The sequence below is a fragment of the Gopherus flavomarginatus genome, chromosome 14, assembly GCF_025201925.1.
Source record: "Gopherus flavomarginatus isolate rGopFla2 chromosome 14, rGopFla2.mat.asm, whole genome shotgun sequence".
Lineage (NCBI taxonomy): Eukaryota > Metazoa > Chordata > Testudines > Testudinidae > Gopherus > Gopherus flavomarginatus.
This window is the reverse complement of record NC_066630.1, coordinates 8840442-8868010: the sequence shown is the minus strand read 5'-3', so window position 1 is coordinate 8868010 and position 27569 is coordinate 8840442. Positions and strand designations below refer to the sequence as shown.

The following is a 27569-nucleotide window of genomic DNA, read 5'->3' as shown; positions in this document are numbered from 1 at the left end:
TCTTATATAGGCACCAATTACCCCCACCTAGAGTGACCAGACAGAAAGTGTGTAAAATCAGGACAGGGATGGGTGGGGGTGGGGGGGTAAAAGGAGCCTATATAAGAAAAAGACCCCAAAATTGGGACTGTCCCTATAAAATAGGGATATCTGCTCACCCTACTCCAATCCCCTATCCTGATTTTTCACACATCTGGCTAACCCCAGCCAAGCCCTGTGTGACATTCCAATTCTGGCTGCCTGCCGAGGAAGTGAGTTACTTTCACTTTCATTCCTCAGCAGGCAGGCAGGCAGGCTCTCCTCCCCCCACCTACCCCCAGCACCTCACCCAACCCAGCCCTGACGGAGGGGAGGGAGGAGAAAGAGAGGGGTGCTCCTGGGGAGGAGGGAGAAAGGAGGGGGTGCTCCGTGGGGCAGGGGGGAGAAGAATGGATGTTATGAGAGACAACAAAGGATACTGGTTCCAGAGCCACAGCCTCACCTGACCTCAGCCGGGGGGGAAAGAGTCACACTCACAGGTGAGCTCCTTTCCCAACCCCCACCCCCTCCCCTTCCCAGAGACCCCAGCAGCCAATCCCATTCCTCAGACTGTGCTGCATTCTACACTGTCTGGGCTGCCTGCAGAGTGGTGCCCCCAGGGAGAGTGAGGCCCTACGCGGCTGCCTATGCCTAAGGACGGCCCTGTCAGGCAGGCTTATTATGGGGAGTACACACTGGCCCCCATCAGTGCACTTTGTAACTCCTGCTCCACTGAATTCACAGGAGATTTTGCCTAGGTTAAGACTGAGTAAAGAGTTCAGAATATGTCCCTAAGAGGAAGAGCCAGGCAGGGCCCAGGCCTAGAATCTCAGCAGGGTGCTGGGAAGATCTGCAGAGGGAAGAGTCCTCCCATCAGAGCCGATCTATGGCAATAGAACTGTTCTACCAATGCCGTAGCCTAATGGTCTGATTAGACTCTGTGATGCTAACTCACTCACTCCGGGAGGAGTTATACAGTATGGGATCCTCTGCCCAGGCCTCACCTCCAAATACTTCCTGGACACTGCTGTGCAGGGACCTCCTGCAGATCTGCATTGCACAAAGTGCAGGGTTCCACATAGCCCTGGCAGCTTCTTCAAATCCTGTCCCCACACCTGGGGCAATGGAACTGCCCTTGTTCTATGCTTGTTGGGAGTATGGGGAGCAGGACTGGCCCCTAAGTGCATGGTCTGTGACAAACACTTGAAATCATTTTAACGTTCCATAAGTATTATGTTGCACCCAAACCACAGAGAGCATAAAGCATGGGATTTCCACTGGCATTTGTGAATCCAATCTTCAAATGTGGCTGCCTCAGGATTGGGGCCTAAATTCAGGAATCAGCAGCTACCTGCTTCTCTAGAGGCACCTAGGGTTGGATTTAAGTGGCTAAAACAGGAATGTAGGTGCCTAAATAGTGATTTCTGCAATCAAGTTTGAAACTAGGGCTCTATCTTGTTATCCAAGAGAACAGTCTCAAATCCAGTCCCTGCTCAATTCCACCCATTGTATGGCACTGTAAGCCTGCCATTCATTCCATATTCCTTAAATAAATTCCTTTCCCCTGGGCACAGCGTTTCCAATTCATTCCCAGCGCTGGCAGCTCATCTTTCCCCAGTGGCCCCCTCTTCCCCTAATTTAAATCAACCTTCAAATGAAAGCTAAAGTCAACTTGTTTTAATGACCACATCCGTTTGTTTATCGGGGTTTTAAAATAATTTCCTTCTGGAAACGAAGCCTCCTTCAGAGAATAAACCACCCTGCAGAAACAGGGTACATCTCCTTGGGGGGTGGGTGAGGGTACACAATAAGAGTACTTGTTTTCTTGGAAAGTTTGCAGCTAGAAGCTGCTTGGGGCACTCCTCCAAGACCTTTCTTTCCCCCTGTAGCAGCTGCCATCTGATCCCATGCTTTGGCTTTGAATGGAGCGCCCTGAGAGAGCCAGATGTTGTGAACAAAGGTCTAAAAATAATCTGTCCAGTGATCATGCAAGGGGAATATGTGCCTCGTGGGAACAGGAGATGGGAGAATCTGATCTATCCTTGAACAAGAAAGTTCAACAGCAGCTCCTGGCTCCTGATTCTGGGCTCCCAACGTTTTTTTGTTTGTTTTTTTTGCCTCCCAGAAGCTGCCCAGCAAAGAGTCGGTTGCTTCAGCAGTCAGTTCTCTCCCTCCCTCTGATTCGTCCGGCTCCTTGAAAGCTGGAATCCGTATTTTTTTTATTTCTCATCAGGAACATGGACTCCAGCAGCAATCGCCTGGTGCCCAAGCTGCATTTCTGCAAAAAGATCTTTGCTGCAGCCTTGTGTGTCTCAATCTTACTCCCAGAATCGGGCTTTGCAAAGAATCTCTGGAAACGTGCTCTCCATCTGAAACTGGCAGAGAAGTCTGATGTGAGTACCTAGCTGAGGGGGGCACATTGCATGTGAATTAGCGAGAGGCAGGCTTATGTAATGGTGTGAGTTCTTTCAGTCCAGTGTGTCCTTTGGGAATGATCAGTATTTGGATCCTATGCTTTTTCTGTTTGCAAGCTTGCTAGGCTGTGTTAAATTTTTACCACCTATTTGCTGCAACATGAGACAGACAGACGAGGGCACACTTTTATACACTGAAAAATAAATTTGTAATGCCATAGCCACAGCCCACAGAGGTGCTCTGCACTGGGAAAGGCTGGAGCAAGGAAACTTAAAAGGAGAATGTAATTGCAGGTGCAAAACCCATATGAATGTACATAGATGTGCTAGCATGAAATACCAAAAGGAAAGTAGCATCGTGCACTGGTTAGAGCAGGGGAACTAGGAGTCAGAATTCCTGGGTTCTAAGCCCAACTCGACCACTGGCTTGGTGTGTGTGTGTGTGTGTGTGTGTGTGTGATCTAGGGTAAGTCACTTCATCTTTCTGTGACTCATTTTACCCATCCACTGTAAAGTAAGGATAAATATGTACAAGGGTTTTGTGGCATTTAGCTAATGAACAATTTTGTGAAGTATCTTGAGATCCACACATAAAAGGTACTACGTATGTACATGTAAAAAGGTCATTCCAGTCATGGAGCAAGTAGTTCAAGGGAGAATCCATTCTCAAGTCTGCCTCCTCTTATAGAATCATCGAAATTCAGGGCTGGAAGGGATCTGGAGAGGTCATCTAGTGCAGCCACCTGTGCTGAGTCAGGACCAAATATACCTAGAACCATCCCTGACAACAGGTGTTTGTCTAACCTGGTCTTAAAACTGTCCAATGTTGGGGATTCCACAACCTCCCTGGAAGCCTATTCCAGTGCTTAACTATCCTTATAGTTAGAAATTTCACCGATATTTAACCTAAATCTCCATTGCTGCTGATCAATCTCCTTTCTTCTTGTTCTACCTTCGGTGGACATGAAGAACAATTAATCACTATCCTCTTTATCCAGCTATTAACATATTTGGAGGCAGTTAGCAGGTCCCCCCCCCCGTCTTTTTTTCTCAAGACTAAAGGTGCCCAGTTTTTTAAGCTTTCCTCGTAGGTCAGGTTTTCTAAACCTTTTATCATTTTTGTTGCTCTCCTCTGGACTTTCTGCAATTTGTTCACATCTTACTTAGTGTGCTGCCCAGAACAGGACACAGTGCTCCAGCTGAGGTCTCACCAGTGCCAAATAAAGTGGGGCAATTACCTCCGGTGGCCTACATACAGATGGGTGAAAGTAAAATTGAGCTCTTCTTGGTACCAGGCCAGCTCTGGTCCCCCCAGATGAGGTGGGGCCTTGGGTGGAAGGGGCGGGACTGGGATCAGTGTCCCCCAGCCAGTCCTCCTCCCAGCTCTCCAGCGGCAATTTAAAGGGCCCAGGGCTTTGGCCACCACAGCTGTGGTAGCGGCAGAGGCAGCTGGAGCCCCGGGCCCTTTTAAATAGCAGCCCAGGGGCAACTATTTCTTCCCCCTCCATTGGCAGCCGGGGGAGGGAGGGAGCACCAAAGGGGCAACGACATTAAAGCGCTGCCAAAGTCAGTGGTATGGGCCAGTTCTGATGGCTACTTTTTACCAGTACGCAGTACCGGCCCATCCCACTTTACTTTCACCCCTGCATACAGCGTTCCTGTTAATATACCCCAGGATATTAGCCTTTTTCACAACTGCATCACATTGTTGACTCTCATTCAATTTTCTACAGTACTACCACTTAGCCAGTTATTCCCCGTTTGGTAGCTTGTCATGTGATGGTTCCTTCCCGAGTGTAGTACTTTGCACTTGTCTTTAGTGAATTTCAACGTATTGATTTCAGACCAATTCTGCAATTTTTCAAGGGATCATTTTAAATTCTAATTCAGTCCTCCAAAGTGCTGACAACCCCTCCCAGCTTGGTGTCATCTGCAAATGTTATAAGCATATTCTCCACACCATTATCCCAGTCACTAATGACAATATTGAATAGCACCAGACCCAGGACAGACCCCTGCAGAACTCCACTAGATATGCCTCCCCCTCCCCCTCAGTTTGACAGTGAACCATTAATACTTCTCTTTCAGTACAGTCTTTCAACCAGTTTTGCACTCATCCTACAAATTTCCTCTAGAGATCACATTTCCCTCGTTTGCTTATAAGAATGTCACATGGAACTGTGTCAAAGCCTTACTAACAGCTTTGCTCCCTATCCACTAGGAGAGTAACCCTGTCAACAAAATAAATTAGATTGGTTTGGCTTGATTTATTCTTGAGAGATAAAGTGGGTAATGTAATAACTTTAATAAAATGTTTAAATCTTTTATTGGACCAACTTCTGTTGGTGAGAGAGACAGACTTTCCTTTTCCCCCTATGACTAGAGAGGTGTTAATGGGCCACTTCAGCTTGAATGATCCCTTGAAATGTGTGTCAACAGCACATGCTAAACAATCTGTTCCACCTTGCATTTAGCTGTGACACTCTGACTACACTTCCCAGACCTGAGGAAGAGTTCTGTGTAAACTTGAAAATTTGTCTCTCTCTCCTTGTCTCTCTAATATCAGGGGACCAACATGGCTATAACACTGCAAACGTGATTTGTTCTTGACTATTCTCTGGAAGTACCTCTTCCATTCTGCCTCCCCAGACGTCTGACAGGTGTTCATTAGCACTGCTTGCTGGTGTGGGTTTCTGGCTGACATGCCTTCATCTGGGACCAGCCACACTCTTATCTTCAGGCCATTATAGCTGAAAACAAACCAGTGAAATGCAGGAAACTTCCTGCAAAAGTACAACACGTTTTTCTAGCAAGACTCAAATGTTTCCTGCCCCGCAATCTAGTTGCAATGTACTTGAAAACCCTTTTTGCCTAATTAGTATGTTGCAAAGAGAAAACTAGCCAGGCAGTTAGTCTCCAAAGTGGTACTGGACACTATGACCACAGTGTTCCAGCTCTGAAAGATCGTCCATCAGGATCAGTAGCAGCAAAGCTAAGGGGAGGGGATGGGCCTGAGCATGTTTCTGGAGTTCAAAATATTCTGGGGCCAAAGGACTTCTCTCTGTATTGCCAAACATTCAAAAATCATGAGTCAGGCTCTTCAATAATGATGGCTTTAAAATCATGAGCTTTTGTAAAAAAACAATAGATTGGGGGCTCTTTTTATTTGCCTTCTGCCTTTTGAGTCTTTAGGTTCTGTGTTTAGGTGCACTGGGGTCACATTTTGAAGCTTTCTCAACAGTCACGAGGGCAAGAAACTTCCTTTTTCTTTAAGCATGAAGGCTGAAATCATCACATATCCACTTGACTCCAGGAGCTGGGGCTTTAAGGAAAACAATTATCATGAGACTTATGACAAAATCCTGAGAGTTGGTAACACTGTTCTAAACATCAACAAAAAGGGAGAAAAATATACAATTTTTGTAAAAAGAAAATTCCTGGTTAAAAATTCAAGGCAGCTATTTAAAGAGGATCTCAGAAAAAGTGTTGCTTTTTTGAAAGGAGCAAATTAAAAAAACAATTTCACATTGACTTGTCCTTTTAAAAGCCGACATTGGCCAATGCCTTTTGCCTCCTGAATACGTTGGGTCAAAATTTCAGCCATTGTTGAGCTGGCGTCTGTTTCTGCATGCTGAAGTTTGATTGGGCCCACAAAGTAGATGCTAAACTTGTTTTACGTGTGCACTGTTGGTGCAGGCACCCAGCTACTCCAGAGCAGCACAGCGAATAGGTTGTGCACACCAAGGGGTTGGGCACTCACATCAGGAGGCACAACCAAGAGCCACGAAGACAAAATGCCAGGGGCTATGGCCCAGGAGGCTGACAATGACATGTTCAGTAGCAGACTTGCTCTGCGCACACGACAGGTGTTTTGTGAAGTGTGGTGCACTGGAAAAAATACCATTGTTATTAACAATAATAATTCTGCCATGTTGCAAAACCACGATGAAGTCAAAATCTGAATCTTCTGCTTTCCACAAAAACTATGAAGCAAAAGACCCAGACAGATAGCTTGTTCTATAAAGGCACAGAATCCTTTCCCTTATGGATGTGCCCTCCTCCTTGAACCAGTTGCTTTTCAAAGGACTGTTTTTCTGGCAGCAGCTTATCCAGGTGCTACTGCTCTGGCAAGCTCAGGAGTAATCACTTTCTCTAGGAGCGGGTGGAAGCTGCATTTCTCTCTCCCTTCCCTTGCACGCTTGAAGAAGGAGAGTTCCAATGTCTGACTTTTCCCTTTGCAGAGCACTAGTCCTGGAGTCTCTCTATGTCTGGTGTATGGTTCTGCACCAATGTGCTGCATTGTCCATGCCTGGCTGAATGCACACCAGTCATGCAGAGTGGGGAATGTTTCTGTGATCAGCCTTCTTCTTTCTCCACCTAGACCCTCACATCTCATCGGACAGGGTTGTCTTATTGGGGAAGAGGGGGAGAAATGAGACATTGTACTTAGTCCCTTGTTTGACCTGCCCCAAGCTAATGTATTTATTGCCCCCTGCTTATACCAAGAACCGTATTTAGACTGAATGCAGGATCATGTTTCAGATTCTTTGCTTCTGGCAGCAAAAGGACGGAGTGGGAATATTTGGGACATTCCGTTTTAGCCATGTTAGATTTCAGTTGATGGAAGGAATGTCAGAGAAGCAGTCAGTGATATAAGAGCAGGCCAAACGGAAGAGATTGGGGTTGGAACAGCAGATTTGTGCGGTATTAACCTAGAATGGCAATCAGATGGAGTCCCGAGGGATAGGTCATAGTGAGACAGCAGAGGTCCAAGGATGTAACCCAGTGGGAATCCCCGTCAAGAGTGGGAGAAGTTTCCAAAGATCCAGCAGTAGCAGTGAAATGGAGATGATGTTCTAGCAGGTATTTCTTATCCCTCATTTCCATGAATGTTCACATCATGCACAAGATGTTTATTCTTTATTGTTTCAGGGGAAAGATGACTGGTGGCCATGAAGTGAACAAATCTCACCAATCATACAGCACATATTGAAATCAATGGCAGCACTCCTATTGATTTGTAGTGGGGACAAGATTGGGCTCTAAGCATTGTCTCACTAAGACAAGCATCTAGAACAATGAAAGGAAGCCAGCCTTGAACGTAAAGGATCTGACCCTCATCTGGTGTACATTGGTGTAGCATTATTGACTTCAATGGTGCTGTGCATATTTACACCAGATGAGAATCTGACCCTAAATCTCTCTCAACAGGAACCCCAACTAGAAATATGTCTTGCCGGATCCATTCTGCATTGTAATATCCTTATGTTGAGCAGAAATCTATTTAGATTTCCTGGGAGTTCAAGTGTCAGAGCATTGTGCTTAGAGGCAAACTGGTTCTTATTTGCAGACAAGAAAAATATAAGGGTGGATGGAATTTTTATGAGGCGGGTCAGATCAGATTTTATTGAAAGTCTGGGAATACAGTGAGTGATTTAGGATAATGAGGTTTCATTCCTTTTTTTTTTTTTTTCCCCTAGTCACTCTGGATTTGGCGTTCCAGGTTCCTCAGCTGAACTTTTAACTTTCGGCTGTTAACTAATTTTTGGAAGTCTTTAATGCAGATATTGCCATTAAAATGGGTTCATCAGTCTCCTGAGACAAACAGCAACTCGCCTCCAGGATTGAAAAATATCCTCAAGAGCAGAAGTTTTAAGACAGCCAGAGTCCATAATATTTAAAAATCCAAGTCATGCTCACAGCCAAAATGTAAATCCTAGGCAAGCTATTAAATAGGCATTCGTGGAAATCATTATTCCAAGACAGCATTAATACAAGACTTTGTAAATGAGGGAATTACTCCCCCCCCTTTTTCCTAAAAATCTTATGATATCCAAAGCAGTGGCAGCATGTTGATTAGTTACGTTTTGCAAATGTGCTGTGCAGCAGTTAATTTTTAAGGAACACTGAGAAAGTAAGGAGAAAACTTAGTAGGGAAAAGGCCACTCCGGGAATTCTTGGTCTTAGAACTTTTATTGTTCTAAAAGGGAAGCCACATTCGTTATGGTCAACTGTTCATTATGAATTTTGCCCTTTCAATTAGTGAATCATCTGTGAATCAATCTTATTCATTTTCTTTTAGTATCAGTTACCCATCTGCATTTGCTAAATATTTTGGGTAAATACATTTCAGACTATGGGTTGAGTGACAATAACGTTTTAAATGGGAGAATAACAAATAATGAACTTCCAAAATGAATGCTTTGATGAATAGTTGTCCCTGCTAAAGTCTATGGAACTTTTGGGATTCCTGAACATTTTCACAGATATCCAGTGTTTGGACTGGATTATGAATTATGGATAGACCTGGTTCCAGACAAATAAAAAAATATGTTGTGATTAAAAAAAAAAAAACTAATTTCCCAAAATTTTAACTTGGATTTTTTTTTTTTTTTTTGAAATTCAAAACTTCAAAACTGGAAGTTAGAGTTCTGACCAACTCTATTGCTGGTTAAAAATACAGGGGAGAGGGAGAAATTGGGGATAGCTTCGTCAAAATTTTTCTTTTTGTTGCTGCTGTTGTTGCTTTGCATTTGAAATCAAAATATTGAACTTGAAAAAAAATCAAAGAGCTCTCATGATTAATAATGTGACCCATCAATTCATAGGAAGAGATTCTGATGCCTTTCCTCACTTTGAGCAGCACCTTACTCCATGAGTAGTGCCTGTTAAATACATGGACTGCTAGTGGAATAAGGTGCTTGTCAACATGGTTACAGTAGGTATATTACAACCTGACAGCGTGAATAGACTTTGGGGCTTTCATTTGTGGAAATGCTGCTGAATTAGGTTTTATTCCCTCACTTCTCAACAAATTAAAAACCAATCATGATCTGGATTTTCCCTACCACACCTCATGATCTACAAGCTGCAATTGTTTGTTTATTTAGAACGTGGGTGGGTTTACACTACAGTTTCCAGGTAATATACTGGATGCATCTCGATCAGAGGGCATTTCAGACATCTGGGAATGTTTCCTATTATTAAGGGTGGTCCTTGTCATTGCACAAATGTAGGATATTGGCTGACATAAAGAAATACCATATCGTTGTCACTATATGTTATGCATGATCCATTACAAAGAAAGTGGAGGTAAAAACTATCATGTCAGCATTACAAATAATATACATCATTTCCCCTTATCGCGTTGAACTGAATTGCATCAGTTTTCTATTAAATGATCTATTAATTATTCCTGATTCCATTTTAAAATAACTGATTACAATCCAGTCATTCCTAACAACAAGGCCATAGTAGCAGCAGCCAGTCCCAATGTTAATAAATCGAGTTATTTGTGCACTGGCTCTCAACCGTTGTAAACTGACGCCATCTGTTGGAATCGAAAAGCATTGCAGTTAAGCCTTTAGTGTTTCCTTGTACATTGATGTAATGACAATACTTGAATCATAGAATCATGGAATGTCAGGGTTGGAAGGGACCTCAGGAGGTCATCTAGTCCAATCCCCTGCTCAAAGCAGGACCAATCCCCAGACCCCTAAATGGCTGCCATGATTTTTCCCTCTTAACCTATGTTCGCTGTGTGTATTTATTTGGAAAGGAGAAGAAAGAGTGATTGGAAAATCTATTTGCGTTCTTATTTAAACAAAAGCAGTTTCCCACATATAACCATCACCAGGCCCAAGGAGGGAGGCAGAAACTCTTGGCAAGCAGACTTAAGTGCAAACGATGGGAAATACTTATCCATTATACCTGATAAACATACTGAGTGTATTGATACTACAGGGCGGTATCCAGCTTGGGAGTTCAAGGTCACGCAGTGGATCTTATTGGTATCCTTTCCCAGGAAGTTTGATTTGACAACACCTAGTTCAATCGGCAGTACCCTAAAGACAAACATTTGCTTTCCAGAAGCGTTGTTGAGTCCCAGGGAGAGGATACCTCTGGCAGGGATGATTTAACAGTGCCCAGACATGGAGAGAATCTCTGTGTCAATCCAAGTTCCTCTGTAATCTGATGGTGCCCTCTTGAGAAAAGCTTGACTAGAGCGGTGCAATACAGTAGACAAGCGATCCCCAACCTTTTTCATCTGGCAGGCGCCAGACGACGAGCCATGGACGACCATGGCGGCGGATGAACATCCGCTGAAATGCCGCCGACAAGCAGCATCGTCCAGAGGCATCACCGCTGAAATGCCACCGGCCAGTACGCAGGCACACTTAGACGCCCCAGCGGGCACCATGGTGCCCGCAGATACTGAGTTGAATCTGCGAAGAATCTGGCCCTTTGTGATTGATTTGCAATGGCTAGGACATCATTATGAGAGTGTAGGTAGATTCTTAAACCAAACACTCTGACAGCAAGTTCTTTTCTTGTCTCCATTTGCAATAACAGCGTTTAAAAGAGAACTGGATAAATTCATGGTGATTAAGTCTATAAATGGCTGTTAGCCAGGATGGGTAAGGAATGGTGTCCCTAGCCTATGTTTGTCAGAGGATGGAGATGGATGGCAGGAGAGAGATCATGTGATCATTGCCTGTTAGGTTCACTCCCTCTGGGGCACCTGGCATTGGCCACGGTCGGTAGACAGATACTGGGCTAGATGGACCTTTGGTCTGACCCAGTACGGCCGTTCTTATGTTCTTATGCAGCTTTATCATTTTGGGCCAAATGCTGATTTCAGTTACAGGGTGTAAATTCAGAGTAATGCCTTTGGCTTCGGTGGAGCTTATTTGGCATTATACCTGTGTTCATGAGAGCTGAATCTGGCTCTATGAGTCTAGTTTGATCCCACTATTTGATTATAGTCAAACTTTTCTATTCTATTTCTGAAGTTTCCTCTGTTCAGTTTAGCTTAGTTTCACTTACGCTCCCCAGGTTCTCTGCCTTTCTCACGTGCTCACACACACTGACACCATATTCTTTTGCAAATCCAACAAAAGTTTTTTTTTTCATACTCCAGAGCATTGATAGACACTTTGCTGGTAGCACTTGGTAATAGTTAGATAGCAAAAGAGACAAAAAATCTTTGTGTCTGAAGAACATAAAAATTACTCTGAGAAGTGATGTATTATTTAGACAATGGGTCTGATTTTCCTTTCACTGAAGATGCTTTGCATTGTCCCACCCACACAAAGCAGCCCTAAGGCTGATGTAGCTAGCCAGGGAATGCTTGCCGTGATGTGTCAGAGCCACCTGTTGTGACATAGAGCCAGTATATCTGATCCTTGGCTACCCTCTTCCCAGCCCTCTGCCTAGCTTCCCAACCGCTGAGAAGAGGGTGGACCCAATCATATTCTTTTCCCCTTGGGGAAAGGGGTGTGATCAAGGGAAAAAGGCATGCCTGGGGGCGGGCTCCCCATATTAGCTCCTTAGGGAAGTTGGCAGCTAGTGCAAATGATAGCAGCTGCCAAGTTGCTCTAATTGACACCATGGGATGGGACTGGCACACAGAAAGCTGATGGTTGGAAGGTTACATAGGTGACTTAGAGCCAACTTTGTGTGCATGCACACCCGCGTACACGCACCCTTCCTTTGTTGTGCTGTGTGCTTCTCAGCTACAGACCAGGATCTGAGCCACTGAATTCCCTTTCCAGGGGGTGAGAGCGAGGTTCTCCTGATCTGAGCAGCCTGTGCAGAGGGGCTTTGCATCATCAGTATCTCCCAGAGCTGAGCGCACAAGTCCCTAGGCACCACCATAAGGAGGGAAGCACAGGAGTAGAAGCGTGGCTAGTGGGTGGGGCTGATCCACCTACACAGCCCCACCCACCAGGACAGGTGGAAGCTGAGGTAGCAGTAGTGTTTGCAGAACGCCTGAGGTGGGGAAATTTCTTCCTCCTCCTTTCCCACAGAACTCTCCCACCTCAAACAGCATGTCTGAGCGCAGGGATGAGGGGTTTGGCCCATGGTGAGTAGAAATTGGGTTTGAGTGGCTTGTCAATTTGTGGCACACAGAGAGTTGGCTCCTCATCCAAATGCCATCTGTGTGAATCATGCTACTTTGCATGCTGCTGCTTATGCTTTTCAGGGAAAGTACCATGCTCTGCTATTTCTGCTTGAGAGTTTTCCTCATCGTTTGTGTGTGATAGGCCGTATTTTCCCCATATCCAAATACAGTTTGACTCGGCATAGTATTAAATGGGCATGTGTCCTCCTCTGCAGCTTCTGGTACAAAGCTGGACGTTTCACACACAGGGAATCCCAAGTCCTGAGTGTTATACAAAATTTAAAAACAAAAACTTAAGGCCAAGCGTAGGCACAACTTTCAAAAATAACTGCTGATTAAAAGGCCTGATTTTCAAACGACACTGAGCACCTGCACTCTGAAAAAGAGGCCCCTTAAAGATGCCATATATTGGACATAAACTATGGCGTCCCAAATCATGACTCTTCCACAGGATTTTCAAAAATAAGAGACAATATTTAGCCTGCTTAATCCACAGGCAGACAGATTTTCAGACCTGCAGAACATCCCAGTCTTCCTCCAACCATGCTGTCACCTAGCCAGATCATCATGTGTTTGATAACATAGTCTTCTATCCAAAAATCTCTAATCCCATGGTGAGCATGCCTGAAAACTCCTATAACCCCACTGAGGTAAACTAGTTTAAAAGCTCAGAGGAGGGGCAAAGTAGAACATTCAGAACGCTGATACTACAGGTGAGGCATAAGATATTGGCCAGAAAGGGAACAGATTAAGCACCAAATGCATGAAAGAAAGAGTAAGCTTCTTTTCAAGGCCTTCAGTTACTAATCTCACTTTACAGGAAGGTTTCAAATTAGTAAAAGGCTGCTGGAAATAATCACAACAAACACAGAATGGTTATGAAACACAGGAATAATAAGGCCTCTATCATCATCTTCATTTCAATTTATCTTTCTTTCTCGTTAGAGTATTTTTAAGGCACCAGTTACTGAAGTGCCTACTGCCTTTCTCTCTTACTCTCTCAGACAAGTGTAATGGACATTTTAGGGATTTAAAAATTAGACTCCTGAATGCTTCCACATCATTAAAACAATGTAATAAATAGTAGTACTTGGGTAACCCATTTCATCAGCTGATCTCCAAACACCTTGCTAAGGTAGCGACAGATTAGAATCTTCATTTTACAGGTGGGTAAACTGAGGCACAGGGTGGTGGGGTCACTTCCTTGATGAATACCTGAAGTCAGGTGCTTCTTAATGCTCACTCCAGCTATTTCAGTTTGCAATATGTTTGGTGTTGACCAAATGTTCTCCCTTATGCCAAATCTGTGTTTTCCCTTTTTGTCTTTTTTTTGCAAGGATTATGAGTACCCTCTTCATTCTCACAGTGCCCACTACCAGAAGAATGACCGCTGCCCCCCGCCCCCGCAGACTTTACCAGAGCGAGCATGTGAGGTGCCCAGCTGCCGTTCAGATTCCGAATGTGAAAGACACAAGCGTTGTTGTTACAATGGGTGCATCTATGCCTGCTTAGAATCAGTACAGCCACCTCCAGGTATGGTGGGCTGTGAGATCAGATACAAATAGAAACAGCTGCAATAACAATGGTAGGCTGTAAAAGGGGGGTATAGCCCCATATATATTATGTCTAAATTAGGAGTTGGGGTTTGAGACTGAATTAAGAACTAAGCTTTGGTTTTATGGCGGTGAACAGTTGAAAGCTGCCCTTGTGTGATTTTTGGCTCAAGAGAAAGTTACACACGATCTGTTGATCTTGCAAGATTTCCACCAACTTGAATGGCAGAAATCACGAGATCAGTTATTTTCACTGTATTATACATTAGCCCAAGTTCATGGGAACATGGCTGGTAATGAGAGAGAGAGTGGACAATTTTTGAATATTCAAAATGTAAGTGAAAACTTTGAAAAAAAAAAGTGAGAACATTTTTTGCTGGTCTTCAATCAGTTTAGAACTTTTCCAAATTCAAAATTATGCCAAAAAGTGTTTGGAAAAGGTTTTCTGCATTTTTTGACCAGTTCTGCTGGTAACCTTTTTATAGGCAACGCCAAGCTGCTTTAACCAGCTACTTCCCAAAGTCAGAGATTTTGATTATTGTTGAGAACTAGCTTCAGGACAGTCATTTTTCTTTTTATTATAGTGGACACTCTTAATGTTGCAATGTATTTAGTCTCTGCCTGTAGACGAATTTATTTGAAAAGTTTGGGCAAAATCCTTTCTTCTGTTTCCAGGTTAAAGGACAGTTCAAAGAGATATTCATTTGCAGCTATGAAATAATTCTAACACCCAGGGCACCCAGAAGATTCAGGAGGCCTGGGGTCTTTGGCGGCGGGGGGCCCCCACTCTGCTGAATTGCTGCCAAAGACCTGGCACTTTGGTGGCGGGTCCCAGGGCAGAAGGACCCCCCGCCGCGGGTCTTCAGGGCACTTCAGCAGCGGGTTCTGGAGCAGAAGGACCCCCGCCACCGAATTGCCATCGAAGACCCAGAGCGGAAGAAGCTCCGAGGGCCCGGGCCCCGCAAGAGTTTTCCGGGGGCCCCAGAGCGAGTGAAGAACCCCGCTCCAGGGGCCCTGAAAAACTCTTGTGGGGGCCCCTGTGGGGCCCAGGGCCTGAGGCAGATTGCCCCACTTGCCCCCTCCCGAACGGCCCTGCTAACACCATATTTGTACACTTACTGCAGCGTGTACAGATGCTGCATACCCAGTTAGTACAGATATAAATAGCAGTGTAGATGGTGAGGCACAGCTTAGGTAAGTAGAGTAGAGTAAGTGCCCTACATGCCTGAACCCCCAGGGTACGTACCCGACATGGCAGTCTCCTTACCCAAGCAGTACCTACCATGCCTACGTTGCTATTTTTAGCAGTATAGTGTCTTGCTGCCGGAGCCTTTCCCCCTGCAGTGAAAGGCCCTGGCAGTGGTGAAAGGCTCCGTCAGCTCCCCACGGCCTCCTCCCTGCCAAAACATTTCCCGTTGCCTCCCAGCTGCCAGAGACAGTCGTTGCCATGTTGAACTATGCACTGCAGTGACAGGTATGGACACAGCCTGTCTGCCATGCAGTGAGTAGTGGCACATGGAATGCCTGTACTCTACACTCCAACGTAAGTTTAGACATAGCCAGGGATACAGTGAAAATGGCTTGAAATTTGGCACGGACATCGTTCTCTTTGAACTATGACTTCTCTTGGGTTACACAGGGAGCAAGAATGAAGCTTCTGAGCATGCTCCGCGGGGGTATTTGCTATGACTTTTAGCAGCACTCAGTGACGCCCTATCCAATTTGGGCCAGATCTTACAAGGTGCTGAGTCCTGGCTCAATCCAAAGCCAATGGAAGTCAACAAGAGTCCTTCCATTAACTTCAATGGATTTTGGATCAGGGTCTCAAAGGTTGCTCAGCATTTTGCAGGCTTAAGACCTTTGTGCCATCACGTTGCAGGGGTCCTTGCTGCAATCAGGCTGTGGCTGGGACATTTTGAATGACTGTGAATGTATATACGTCACTGAAACATTCACAGCAAAACCCTCCCTGAAGAACTTCGCCTGCCTTATCATCAGGGACTGGAGAAAATCAGTGGCATGAAAATAACTGTGTGCCCTGTGACTGCTCATCCTTAACAATGTGGGTTTTTTTAATAGTTTTAGACTGGTTGGTGCAGCCAAAACCACGTTGGCTTGGAGGAAACGGTTGGTTGTTAGACGGACCAGAGGAAGTTTTACAAGGTACTGTGAGTCCAACTCGGCATTTTAATCACCTGGGCATTGTGGGTTGTTGAATTCTGCAGGATGAAGGACATTGATTTGGAAAATAATATTCAAGTCAGATGCAGTTCAGTGCCAATAAATCAGCCCTTTTTTGAGCGAGAATAGTAAATACTTTGGTTTCAGTTCAGAGCCTCAGGCTCCTTTGAAACATCACTTAATCTACATTGCGGACTCAGTGTTAACGTGGAAAGAACACATCCTGTAAACTAACTGTCCATTAAATGAGATACAGATGTACAGTGCAAAAGGCCAAATAATAACCAATTTGTGATTGTACCCCATGCAGAAAGGTGACTCCAGGGCTTGTGAAGTGAACAGTATTTGAAATCTAAAGCAAAAGATTTGTTTTTAATACACAGCTCTGCTGAAAGCCTCCTTAGTAGGGGCAAAATTCTCCTCTTCCATCTGCCATGCAGATGCATAACCAGTGCTCATTAGTGAATGAAAATGTGATTAATGTCAGAGAAAGTGATGTGAACAGGATGAGCAAAGCATATACCCAATGCAACTTGTAGAAGAAGATTTTGCCCTCAGAGCTGGGTATGACATGATAGGATAACCTGACAATACAATATTGCATGTCATTCTGTATGCATAGGTGTTTGGGTTAGATGGACGGGTGAATAAGGGAGAGCCATTTCCTTCCCAGCTACATAGAACTGACTTACATGACTCAATGGCGAGATTAGTTTGTGTAGTGTATTTGGTGACAAACACAATCCACTCCCATTAAAGCTTACACAGCTTCATGTAGCCTATATTTTGTGCATTTTAAGACAGTGCTATTGCCACCTATGAATGACATATATGTGCAAAGAGACAAGGTGGGTGAGGTCATATCTTTTATTGGCTCAACTTCTGTTAGTGAGAGAGACAAGCTTTCAAGCCACACAGCGCTCTTATCTTACCTTGCCTCTCTCACCAACAGAAGTTGGTCCAATAAAAGATATTACGTCATTCCCCTTGTGTCTCTAACATCCTGGGACTGACACAGCTACAACTACGCTGCATATACATGCAAAAACAGAGAAGCCCAGGAAAATAATTGATCAAGTTACCTCTCCTGGCTCACTCCCCATCAGTACCTGGCCTGGGCTGTGGAAGCTAATGATCCAACAAGTGATAAATCCTGGTCGTGTGCTACCTGAGGAACATTGTGTATATGCTAAGAAGAAGGGACAGGATGATTTCTTTTACAAATCTCTGGCCTCTGCTACGTTCTTCCGCTGTGTCTTCTTCACTCTCTTGTTGTCTACCACTGTCTTTTATACCCTGTTCCGTGACTTTACTCAGCCTCAGTTACCTCATCTGTGTACCTACCCATTCTAAACCCGACTAAACATTTTTATGCATAAATCATAACTAACCTAAACTAATACATTTTTGCTTACCCTGTTAAAACTTTTTTTTTGTCTACTTCCATACTGATCTCCTTTGTATGCACTGCTGTTAATTTTACTGGCTCCATCTAGTTTTATCTTACTGGTTTGGTTTTGTGACCTTGGGTTTTTGCTTGTTAGCTTCTCTTAGGGGGCACCTGAAGTTAACAGTTCCCTCATGACGATCTGTTTCACTCTGCTATTTACATAGATAAGGTTTTACAAAGCAAGACACACAGTCTAAGTTTCATGGTTTACATAACCCTGAAGCTGTTATAACTAAGCTCTGAAATGTTGCCTCAGCAGGAACACACAGAAAAGCAAAAATTCCTTTATATTTTTCTGCTCTTTATATAATTCATTTCTCCAACACTGTTTAATATATACATTGGACTAACACAGTTCATTGCACTGTTTTCCAACACTTGAGATGCACTTTATTCAAACGAGTTTTAGATTAATAGATTTCAAGGCCAGAAAGGACTATTGTAACCTTCTAGCCTGATCTCCTCTATAACACAGACCAGAGGATTTCACACAGTAAATTCCTGCATCAAGCCCTTGAGCAAGTCATGACCCTGATCTGTGCCTCAGTTTCCCCATCTGTAAAATGGGGATAATGATACTGACCTCATTTTTAAAATGCTTTGAGATCTACTGATGAAAAGCTCTATGTAAGGACTAGATGCTATTATCTTTATATCATTTCTAGCCTGAATTTGTATAGTATCAGCTTCCAGCCACTCAATTTTGTTAGGCTTGGTCTTCTAGATTAAAGACCCCTCTATTATCAGAAATATTTTGCCTGTATAGGTACTTATAGATCATGGTCATGTCACTTCTTAAATAAAGATGAAATCATACCCCATTACCAATTATCTGAGCCATCCAATCCCACCTCAGTTGAGGAAGGTGTGGTCTGACCACGGGTCTGGAAAGTAGGAACCTGAGAATTGTCATTCCCAACCCTGACACTGACACCCTTGGTGGCCTTAAGCCAGTCTCTTGGGGCCTGATTTTCAGATTCCAGATGTTGTTCATGCAGTTCCGTGCGTGTTTCCCATGCATGCACAGCTGAGCATGCAGAAAGTAGGTTCCTAAAGTAAGAGCAGGCCTGAAGTCTGAAAATCAGGCCTTTAACCTCATTGCCTCAGTTTCCAGATGTATAAATGATCTGCCTCACAGGTTTGTTTAATTAATCAATGATTCTAAAGTACTCGGACAGTCTTGCTTCAAGGCTTATTAGAGACCAGAATGAGACCTAAGAAATGGGGCAGATTATCTCACATCTGTGGGGGTCCTTCCACCTTTCTCTGAAATATCTGTGGCTGGTCACTATCAGAGACAGAATATATGGAAGCCAGCTCTGATCCAGACTGGAAATTCCTAATGAGAAAAGTCTGTCTTCAACTCCACTGACTTCACTGGGGTTGTACAAGTGTCAGTAAAATATACCTCTCCTCCCCCTGTATTTATTTTTGACTCTTTTTTAATTTGATCACAGCTGAATGGAGCAGTTAGCAAGAAGTGCTCCAGAAGTGAGTACCCTCAATCAAGGCATGGGCATTATAGGAGACTCTCCTGAAATTAATATGCCAACAAATGAAAGCAAGAAAGTGTGGGATGGTCTTGTGGTTAAAGTACAGAAACCGGCATTAGGAGACCCAGGTTCTGTTCCCAGCTCTGATACACTCTTGCTGCATAATCTTGGCCATGTCACTTAACCTCTCTGTGCTTCAGTTTCCACATCTTACAGGTGGGGATAATACCGGGTTACCCCGCAGGAGTCGTGTGTGAGAATTAATTCATTAGTTAATAGATGTAGAGCATCTTGAATATTTTGGAACCATTTTGCCTTGCTGTGCCCAGCAACCTCTGGGAACAGAAGAAAGGGAGAACTACCAGAGAGTTGGTAATGGTTCCCTGGTTCTTGATCCAATCCCGGGTGCTGCTTAGAGCAGCTTGATGACTGCTCTAAACTGTGCCAGCTGGAGTCCTGAAGAGCCTACCCACTGTTCAGAGCACGGCCAGCCACCCCTCTTTTCCACCAGTCTCCAGCCCCAGCACACACCCTGTAGAATGGGTTGCAGGAAGAATGGAAAGGCAGCTAGCTAGGTTGGTTCCACAGCTGTGGGGCACTCCCCCTCATCAGGGACTCACTAGTTAGCGGAAGCAGTCATTCTTCCCTCTCTTTAAATGGAGTAAAGCAGATAGCATGTTGCGTCAAGCTCTCTATACGTGTTAAATATTCAGTATTATTGTTTGTAAAACTCTTTGAGATCTTTGTCTGGGAGGGGCTACCGAAGAACACAGCGGGATTATCCTTCTCAGGTTAGCCCAGTGTAATAAGATCTAGATTTATGAAACACAGGTTTGTTTTCCAGCGGAGGCCTGCAGCACCACTGAGGATGGGGATGAGCCTCTGCATTGCCCTACGGGATATGAATGCCACATCATCAATCCTGGCAACACAGCTGAAGGAATCCCCAACAGGGGTCAGTGCATCAAGCTACGTGGAAATCCCGGTCAGTTCATTCAAAAACATCCTTTCTCGCTTGCTCTATCCAACTTAGGGGCTATGCTGTGGGGTCTCTCGCCTGCCCTGAGGCAGATAACGGCTCAAAATGTCAAATCAAGCTAAGCAGAGTTCCTGGGTTTTCACTTCCTCCCTCTTTTAATCCTGGGTTTCTTCAGCAACGTATCTGATCTTTCCACCATGGCTTCATCACATTTCCATATGACAAAGGAAATGTTCCTGCTGCGTTGCAGGCAGCTATCCCTCCAGGAGTGAACATCGTCCCCTCTTGCAGCCTCTCCATTCCCTGCTGTCTCAGTCAAGTGGCTACTTCAGAACCCAAGTCTCACATGCACGTGGTGCTGGCAACCAAGTCATTGCTTTGGCCTGAAAAGAAAATGCCATAAGACCAAATGTGTGAGCTAAATTCGGGGGCTGGGGTGGGGGGGAAGTGAGGGAGTTCAGAGTGAGATGAACACCCTGTATAAACATGGGGGGCTAACATCTGAGCCTAGTTATACATTAGCCACCCCACTGTGAGAACAGTGGGTTGCCATTGTGTAACTGGGTGGCAGAATCCGGAGCATATGTTTTTGTGGCTAGTCTTTACTGTGTGTTCTTTTGATCATACTAGTATGATACTCAAGGATAAGGTGCCATGAGGATGTAGTATAGGAAACCATTTAATTGGGGGAACCACTGAACAGCTAAAAGCTGTCTATGTGTAACGCCTTAAATTACAAGAGAAAATTAAACTGCTGCCTTTGAAAAATGCAAAGGGTACAATCAATATAAATAGCTCATGTTCATGGTCTTTCAGGGCTTCTGGAAAGGTGCTGACTGACCTCAGTCCCCATGGAAGCCAAAGGGAGTTGAGTGTTTGGCACCATTCAGGATCAGCCCCTAAATAAATCCTAGCTGCAATTTACTTTTCTCTCTTTTTCTTCACATTTGCAGTACATGACATTCTGGACTGTAAGCCAAATTCTCAGTACAGCTCCACTGAACTCTTTAATTTACTTGGCATCAATAGAGCTAGGCCAATTTACAAGCTGAGGAATAGGCCCTGTAAATGTATTTTATCAATGTCTTTGCATTTGCATTTTGGCTGGAACAGGAAAGCATTTATTCCCATCTACAGACATAGTAAACCTCAGCGCATTCTATTTAAATACCAGCCAGTAAAGTTCTTAAACAACAGTAGAAAAATCAAGATTGAAATTGTTTTCTGTCATCTGCCCATAGTTTCTGTTGTTGTCCGAGTCACAAAGATCATCCTTTTTTTTCTCCACTGGACTGTTTACCAATAAGGGAGCTCACACACGATGTGTTTTCTGAGACTGTTTTCAACCCGTACAAGAGTGTGCAGCTTCTGTGAAAGATTAATGGACTGTATACTCTGATGCAACTCATCACAGCCCAAAAACATCAGCAGCTCCTTTTCCTGCTTAACCACAGTAAAAACCAGTAGAAGTATCAAACCAGAGCCCTCTTTTGTTGTTTTTTTTTCTGGCCATAAAGACTAAAGGCTTAAGAATTTCAACTTCCTTTGCCTTTCTTCTGTCTTTTGGGTTTTTTTTTTAATGTCCTCTAGTGCAGTGGTTCTCAAAGCCAGTCTGCTGCTTATTCAGGGAAAGCTCCTGGTGGGCCAGGCTGGTTTGTTTACCTGCCGCGTCTGCAGGTTCAGCCAATCACGGCTCCCAGTGGCCTCGGTTCACCGCTCCAGGCCAATGAGGGCTGCGGGAAGCGGCACGGGCTGAGGGATGTGCTGGCCACGGCTTCCTGCAGCCCCCATTGGCCTGGAGCGGCGAACCACGGCCAGTGGGAACCATGATCAGTCAAACCTGTAGACACGGCAGGTAAACAAACTGGCCTGGCCAGGGGCTTTCCCTGAACAAGCGGCGGACTGACTTTGAGAAAATACTGCTCTAGTCACTAATGAAATGATATGTACCTGTGTTTACGGTGTTCGTGCACTAGATGTCTCTTTGAGCTGTAAAAGTTTCAGACACAGTGTGGTCCCTGGTAAACAAAGGAGATGAAGCTGGAACTTGAACTGTGCAGAAGCCAGTTATATTGTCTCAAATTCTAGCTATGTTTTCTTTAATAAAATGCTTTCTGTGTAAGAAAGATTGGTTCCTTAGATCATGACTACTTTTAATGGTCAGAGTATTTAGGAGGAGGAGGTGACTGCATGGACCCGTTGGTCGAAATGTACTGGTAGGAGCTGCATAGCAGCCTACGGATACCCAGATAACACAGGTGCAGCCATGGGAAGGCGAGATGCATGCTCTGTTCCCTACCCAAATGTTGAGGGTAGGAATCTTGGTCCCCTTAGTTCCCTGTAGAGTTTTCAGGCTCTGCACAGGGGCCAGGATTTAATCCAAAAGAAGCAGTTAAGTGTGAAGCCTGGTTGGATACATTATCATAACTGGGCTTGGACGGATTCAATTTTTATCAGTAGGTGTCGATTTCACCATACACCCAAAAACTGATGAAAAATACTTCCGCCAATAATATTCTAAATGTATAGATCGGCGAAGTAAGAAAAGTGCTGCTTGTGAACTTATCAGAGTTTGATTTAAAGATATTTACCTTACATATTTTGTGTTAATGGTTATCAAGCTTTATCTTTTTGAATCTCAACACCTACTGTCCTTAAATAATTATTGTCTGACCTCCCCACACACACCCTAATTTTCAGTGACTGTGAAAATTTAAATTGATGAAAATAGCCAACAAAATTGCTTAGAAACCATAATTTTGCACAACTGTAAAACATTTAAAATCAATAAAAATAGAGAAAAATGCTTAAAAATAAAGATGGATAGCATCTGTCAATTTTTAAAAAATCAAATTCTGCCAAACCTGATCATAATGTATCTTCTTGTTTTGCAGATGGACGCAACCTAAGGCATAAATATTACAAGGAGTATTTTGGTAAGACACCATCTGTGGGTCTTTGGTATTGCTGAGCTTTACACTGGTCCAATTGTTTATGAGGAATTTGCTGCTTATGAAATGGCACAATGGGGAGACATTCCTCGGAAGCTTCTCAGCACCCCTTTGCCAGTGCATCTCAAAGCAGACATGTGAGGCCTTTACCTCAAGGTCCTCCAGAGCTGAGACTGCCACCAGTGCTGCAATGTATGGTGGGTTTATGACAGGGATGTCACGTTTGGAATGGGAAACACCTAATCAAATTCATTTTAACCTTTGATTTAATCAGGAAAGGAATCCTGTTCTTGGAAGGCGAAAAGTTAGGAAAAGCTACCCACTACTTTGAACCTTTTTTTTTTTTCATCTTGCTGGTTTTCCATACCTTAGATCATGATAACTCTCAGCTCTAGAATGGAATGGTCAATCTCCCCTTGCTTAGTCCTATGCAACCTAACTGATGTGCTGGGAGTAACCAAAGGCAGAATTTGGGGACTTCACTGGTGTAATTTAAACCTACCACTGCTACAACAGCCCCACCAAAGAACTGGAAAATAAGACACAGACCATTTAAAATATGCAGCTAGAAATCTTTCTGAAGCATTCATTACTGAAAGGATATGCTGTAAACCCTAATTTGGCAGAGTTTTGTTTTACAGGGAGTAATTCCAATAATGTACTTGGCTATGTGAAACAACAGCAGAAGCACTTAGGTTAACTTGGGTAAGTACCTTCTGAATAAAGGAATGGGTGTGTGAGAATTATATGCAGATATACTGATCTCATAGAGCTAGAAGTGACCTTGAAAGGTCACTGAATTGAGTCCAGTCCCCTGCCTTCACAGCAGGACCAAGTACCATCCCTGATAGATTTTTACCCTAGATCCCTAAATGGTCCCCTCAAGGATTGAGCTCATAACTGTAGGTTTAGGAGGCTAATGCTCAAACCACTGAGCTATTCCTTCCCCCTGTGCCTGACAGCTCCTCAATGTACAGTGATTTAAAGACATAGTCTTTTACAGGAGAAATTACCCCTCTCTAGCATCAGGCATATTGTTCACTTAGGTGTCCTTAAAGCCCTAATGGTGCTGAGACCATAAGAACGGCCATACTGGGTCAGACCAATGGTCCATCTAGCCTAGTATCCTGTCTTCTGAGAGTGGCCAGTGCCAGATGCTTCAGAGGGAATGAACGGATTACACTGGCCCTCCGCACAGGGTTGAAATTCACTCTAGGGGTATGTCTACACTACACTGTAAGCCCATGCTCAGTCTCAGTTTTGAACCCAACCCCCCCTTCCATCCACACACAAATCAGTCTAACTCAGGCCAGGACCCCCACTGGACTCAGGCCGGTGAACCCTGCTGGACGGGTGGGTCAGAGCCTGAGTCCTGCTAAGGCTCGAGTCCAAACCCTGTCATTTTGCAGTGTGGATGCAGCTCAAGACGCAGACTCCAGTCAGAAGAGCTGCATGCTGCAGTGTGGCCACGTTAGCATGACTGTGAGACCTGGGTCCAGCAATTTTAAACCCAGGTTTACGATGCAGTGTGGATGCTCAAGCACGGGCTTGGAAAAATCAAGTCCACAAGCGCAGATCCCACAGCCTCAGAGTTACAATGCCGTGCAGACATACCCTAAGTGAATTTAGTTGAAAGGCATATGCTGACAAACAGGAAATGTTATTCACCATCCCAAGGCTGATCTGTGCTGCGGAGGGATCTCTGCAAAATATTCATAGTGAAATTCATCTCTTCAGGTTCCTTTTCATTTGGTTTTGATTTCTCAATATTTGTCCGGCTTCCTGAAAAAACCTCTTACATTTGGTGGGTTTTCTTTTCTCATGTAGAATAGGATCGTGCACCAGAATTTGGGGATTCTCAAACATGTCAAAACAGCAGTTAGCCAAAGATTAACGTTCATGCCCATGCAATGTGTACAAGTCTTTTTATGGTAAATGCCCAAATGTTTTATACTGCATGTCTAAGGGCCCAACTCTAAGGCAGCCACATCTGATCCCGAATGAGAAAACGCAGAGACCGGTAGTTTAGAAGGAGCCTACAGTGGAACCCAACCTTGCAAACACTTAGGCATGGGAATAACTTTATAGTAGTGCTACTGAGCACCATGGATTCTTCACCTGAATACGCACACTCACACAGGGCCTCATCCAAAGCCCACTGAAATCAGTGGAAAGACCTCCAGTGACTTCAGTTGGTTTTTGGGTCAGGCTCATATGTAAGAATTTGCATTATCAGACAATCTGTCCCAGACTGATGGTGTCTTTATCTTTCAGAATCAGATGCGGCTGCGTTAAAACAACAGGGACAAAATGAATCAATTAACTTTTCATTAGGCCTAAGTGAGACCAATTGCTGAGGTTACATGGTTGGGTAAGAATATGTTCTATGCAAACACCACAGCGATAATAAACATTTAAATCCCTTTTTTTTAAAATTTGATTTTCATGCAGTGGGACCTAACTATTAAGGAGCTTTTAAAGAAAGAAATACCCAGTAGTTGTCTGGTTCAGATGAACTGCAGCCCTCGGTCTCCAGATACAGCTATTCAGCATCTTCCTGATCTCTGCAAGTTGTTAATTAAAGACCTGCCTGGTGCAAGAGCAGCTATTCTAGAACTCAGCCCGGTGAAGAGGGGGAGAAATCCATTCCTTTGACGGCAGCTGTCCTGTTTATGAGCAGCACATTTACAAGTGAAACAGATAACCAGTCTGATCCACAATTTCATTTCAGATCTGTATCAGCACAGTACATACTATAATGCACATGAGGGGACTTGAGTCTGATTTCGCTTACGTAGGTGTAACTCAGGAGTGACACTGGTATAAAAATGGTGCACGCAGGTTTAAAATCAGGCCCTAGGTATATACAGCCTGCATGATGTTTCTAATATATGTGTGCTGAATACAATCAATGACTTTCATACTGCACGTACATCATATTAACAGAACTCAGAGGTTTCTTACCTTAAAGGAAATGAATCGACTGGTAGTTTATGAATAGCATGAATGACTTTAATATGTTCATTAAAGAAAATGGGACAAATTTGTCTCTGTTGTGTCACCACTGAAATCAGTGGAAGCTACACCAGGGATGAATTTGCCCCAGTGAACAACTGGGAACAACTATCCTTTTATGATTTAGTCTACAAGGTGATCTATGTGTTTAACAGCATTAGGCTGGAAATGGCCTGCCATGATGCTTTGTCTAATATTCCCTTAAGTACTATGGTATATGCAAATATTTATTCTTCCCCTAGAGTTTGGAGTCCCTATATAGCAAAGGGGAAGTTGAAAATACTGAGTGTTTCTTTCTGTTTATTTTTTGACCAGTTAAAATTGTCAGGTTTTGAAAAATTTCATTCCAGTGTTAAAAGAACAGGAGAGACTGAGGCCAGAAGGGACCATCGTGATCATCTAGTCTGATCTCCTGCACATTGCAGGCCACAGAACCCCACCCATTCCTGAAATAGACCTCTAAACTCTGGTTGAGTTACTGAAGTCCTCAAATCATCGTTTAAAGACTTCAAATTACAGAGACTCCACCATTTACTCTAGTTTAAGCCAGCAAGTGATCCCTGCCTACGCTGCAGTGGAAGGAGAAAAAAAAAACAACAACCAGGGTCTCTGCCAATGAAATTCCTTCCTGACCCTCCTCCCACAACCCCCCCCCGTGAAAAACGTGTACAAAACATTTTATTATTTTTAGATCAGCTCTAGAGCTCAGTGCCCTCAACTCCTATTGGTTTCAGTCAATGGTACCTGTTTTAAGGACCTTTCAGGATCAAACATCTAGGCTCTGGTCTCATTGAGCAAAACACTCGAGCACATGCTTAACTCGAGGTGGGCATTTTGCTTTGCAGTGCTAGTTAAGCTCATGGCTGAGTACTTTGCTGGATAGAAGCTGTAGAGCAGGAATTTAATCATTGCAAAATGAATCTAAAAAAACAAAAAGGTGGAAAACTGATAAAATAAGGTACTGCTGAATGTTTATTGTTTACTACATGCTGTAGAAAATCCAGCCTACCTAATGGTGCTAGGGTGTTAATTTTTCTTTTAAAGTTCTTTTAAATTGTCAAACTTAGCCTTCAGATCTCCACTCCGGCTGATTTTTTCTAAGTTTCCAATATTAACATTCATACTACTTTTGACGACACCATATCTTGCAAGACAAATTTTCCTGAGTTCTTACTGCTGCCCAGAAAACAAATGGTTTTAAGGCAACACTGTAAAAGCTCAATAGGAAATTGGTAATGTTAGCTTTTAAATATGTGTGTTTGGTATATTTTAAGGCTTGTCTGGTGCTACAATAAACTTTTCATGTAACGTTATATGCTCACGGTGCTCATGAGCTGCCAGAGTCTCAGCTGGTGTCAATCGGTGCCTTCAGTGGAGCCGCTCTGACCTCCACTACGTGAGAATCTGGCCCAAAGACTCATTCCATACTATAACTCATGTTTTGTACTGCTTGTGATTAGAAATGTAGGTTCTCCTACCTTGGTGCTCAATAAAAACAAATCCAGTATATTTTTCAACTCTGTCTAGTTTCAGGTGTGTGTTTTTAACACCAACTCTGCTCTTCTTTAAAGTAAAAGAAAGTAAATTTTACGATGAATTTGAGTCCTTGTG

General features: G+C 43.8%; 1 protein-coding gene across 3 annotated transcripts; it reads left to right on the top strand.

Moving 5' to 3' along the window:
• The first annotated feature begins 1879 nt into the window (after positions 1-1879).
• On the top strand, positions 1880-27025 carry WFDC1 (WAP four-disulfide core domain 1). 3 transcript variants are annotated; one of them, XM_050923275.1, is made up of 7 exons: positions 1880-2411; positions 13674-13869; positions 15969-16052; positions 19858-19998; positions 22887-22928; positions 23585-23648; positions 25395-27025. In XM_050923275.1, the coding sequence occupies exons 1-6, from the start codon at positions 2256-2258 to the stop codon at positions 23641-23643; spliced, it is 678 nt and encodes a 225-aa protein (XP_050779232.1). In that variant the 5' UTR covers positions 1880-2255; the 3' UTR covers positions 23644-23648; positions 25395-27025. The 3 variants fall into 3 exon arrangements, with proteins under 3 accessions (XP_050779232.1, XP_050779233.1, XP_050779231.1); XM_050923276.1 differs by having other exon boundaries at positions 1881-2411; positions 26309-27025; XM_050923274.1 differs by having other exon boundaries at positions 1881-2411; positions 25218-27025.
• The last annotated feature ends 544 nt before the right edge of the window (positions 27026-27569 follow it).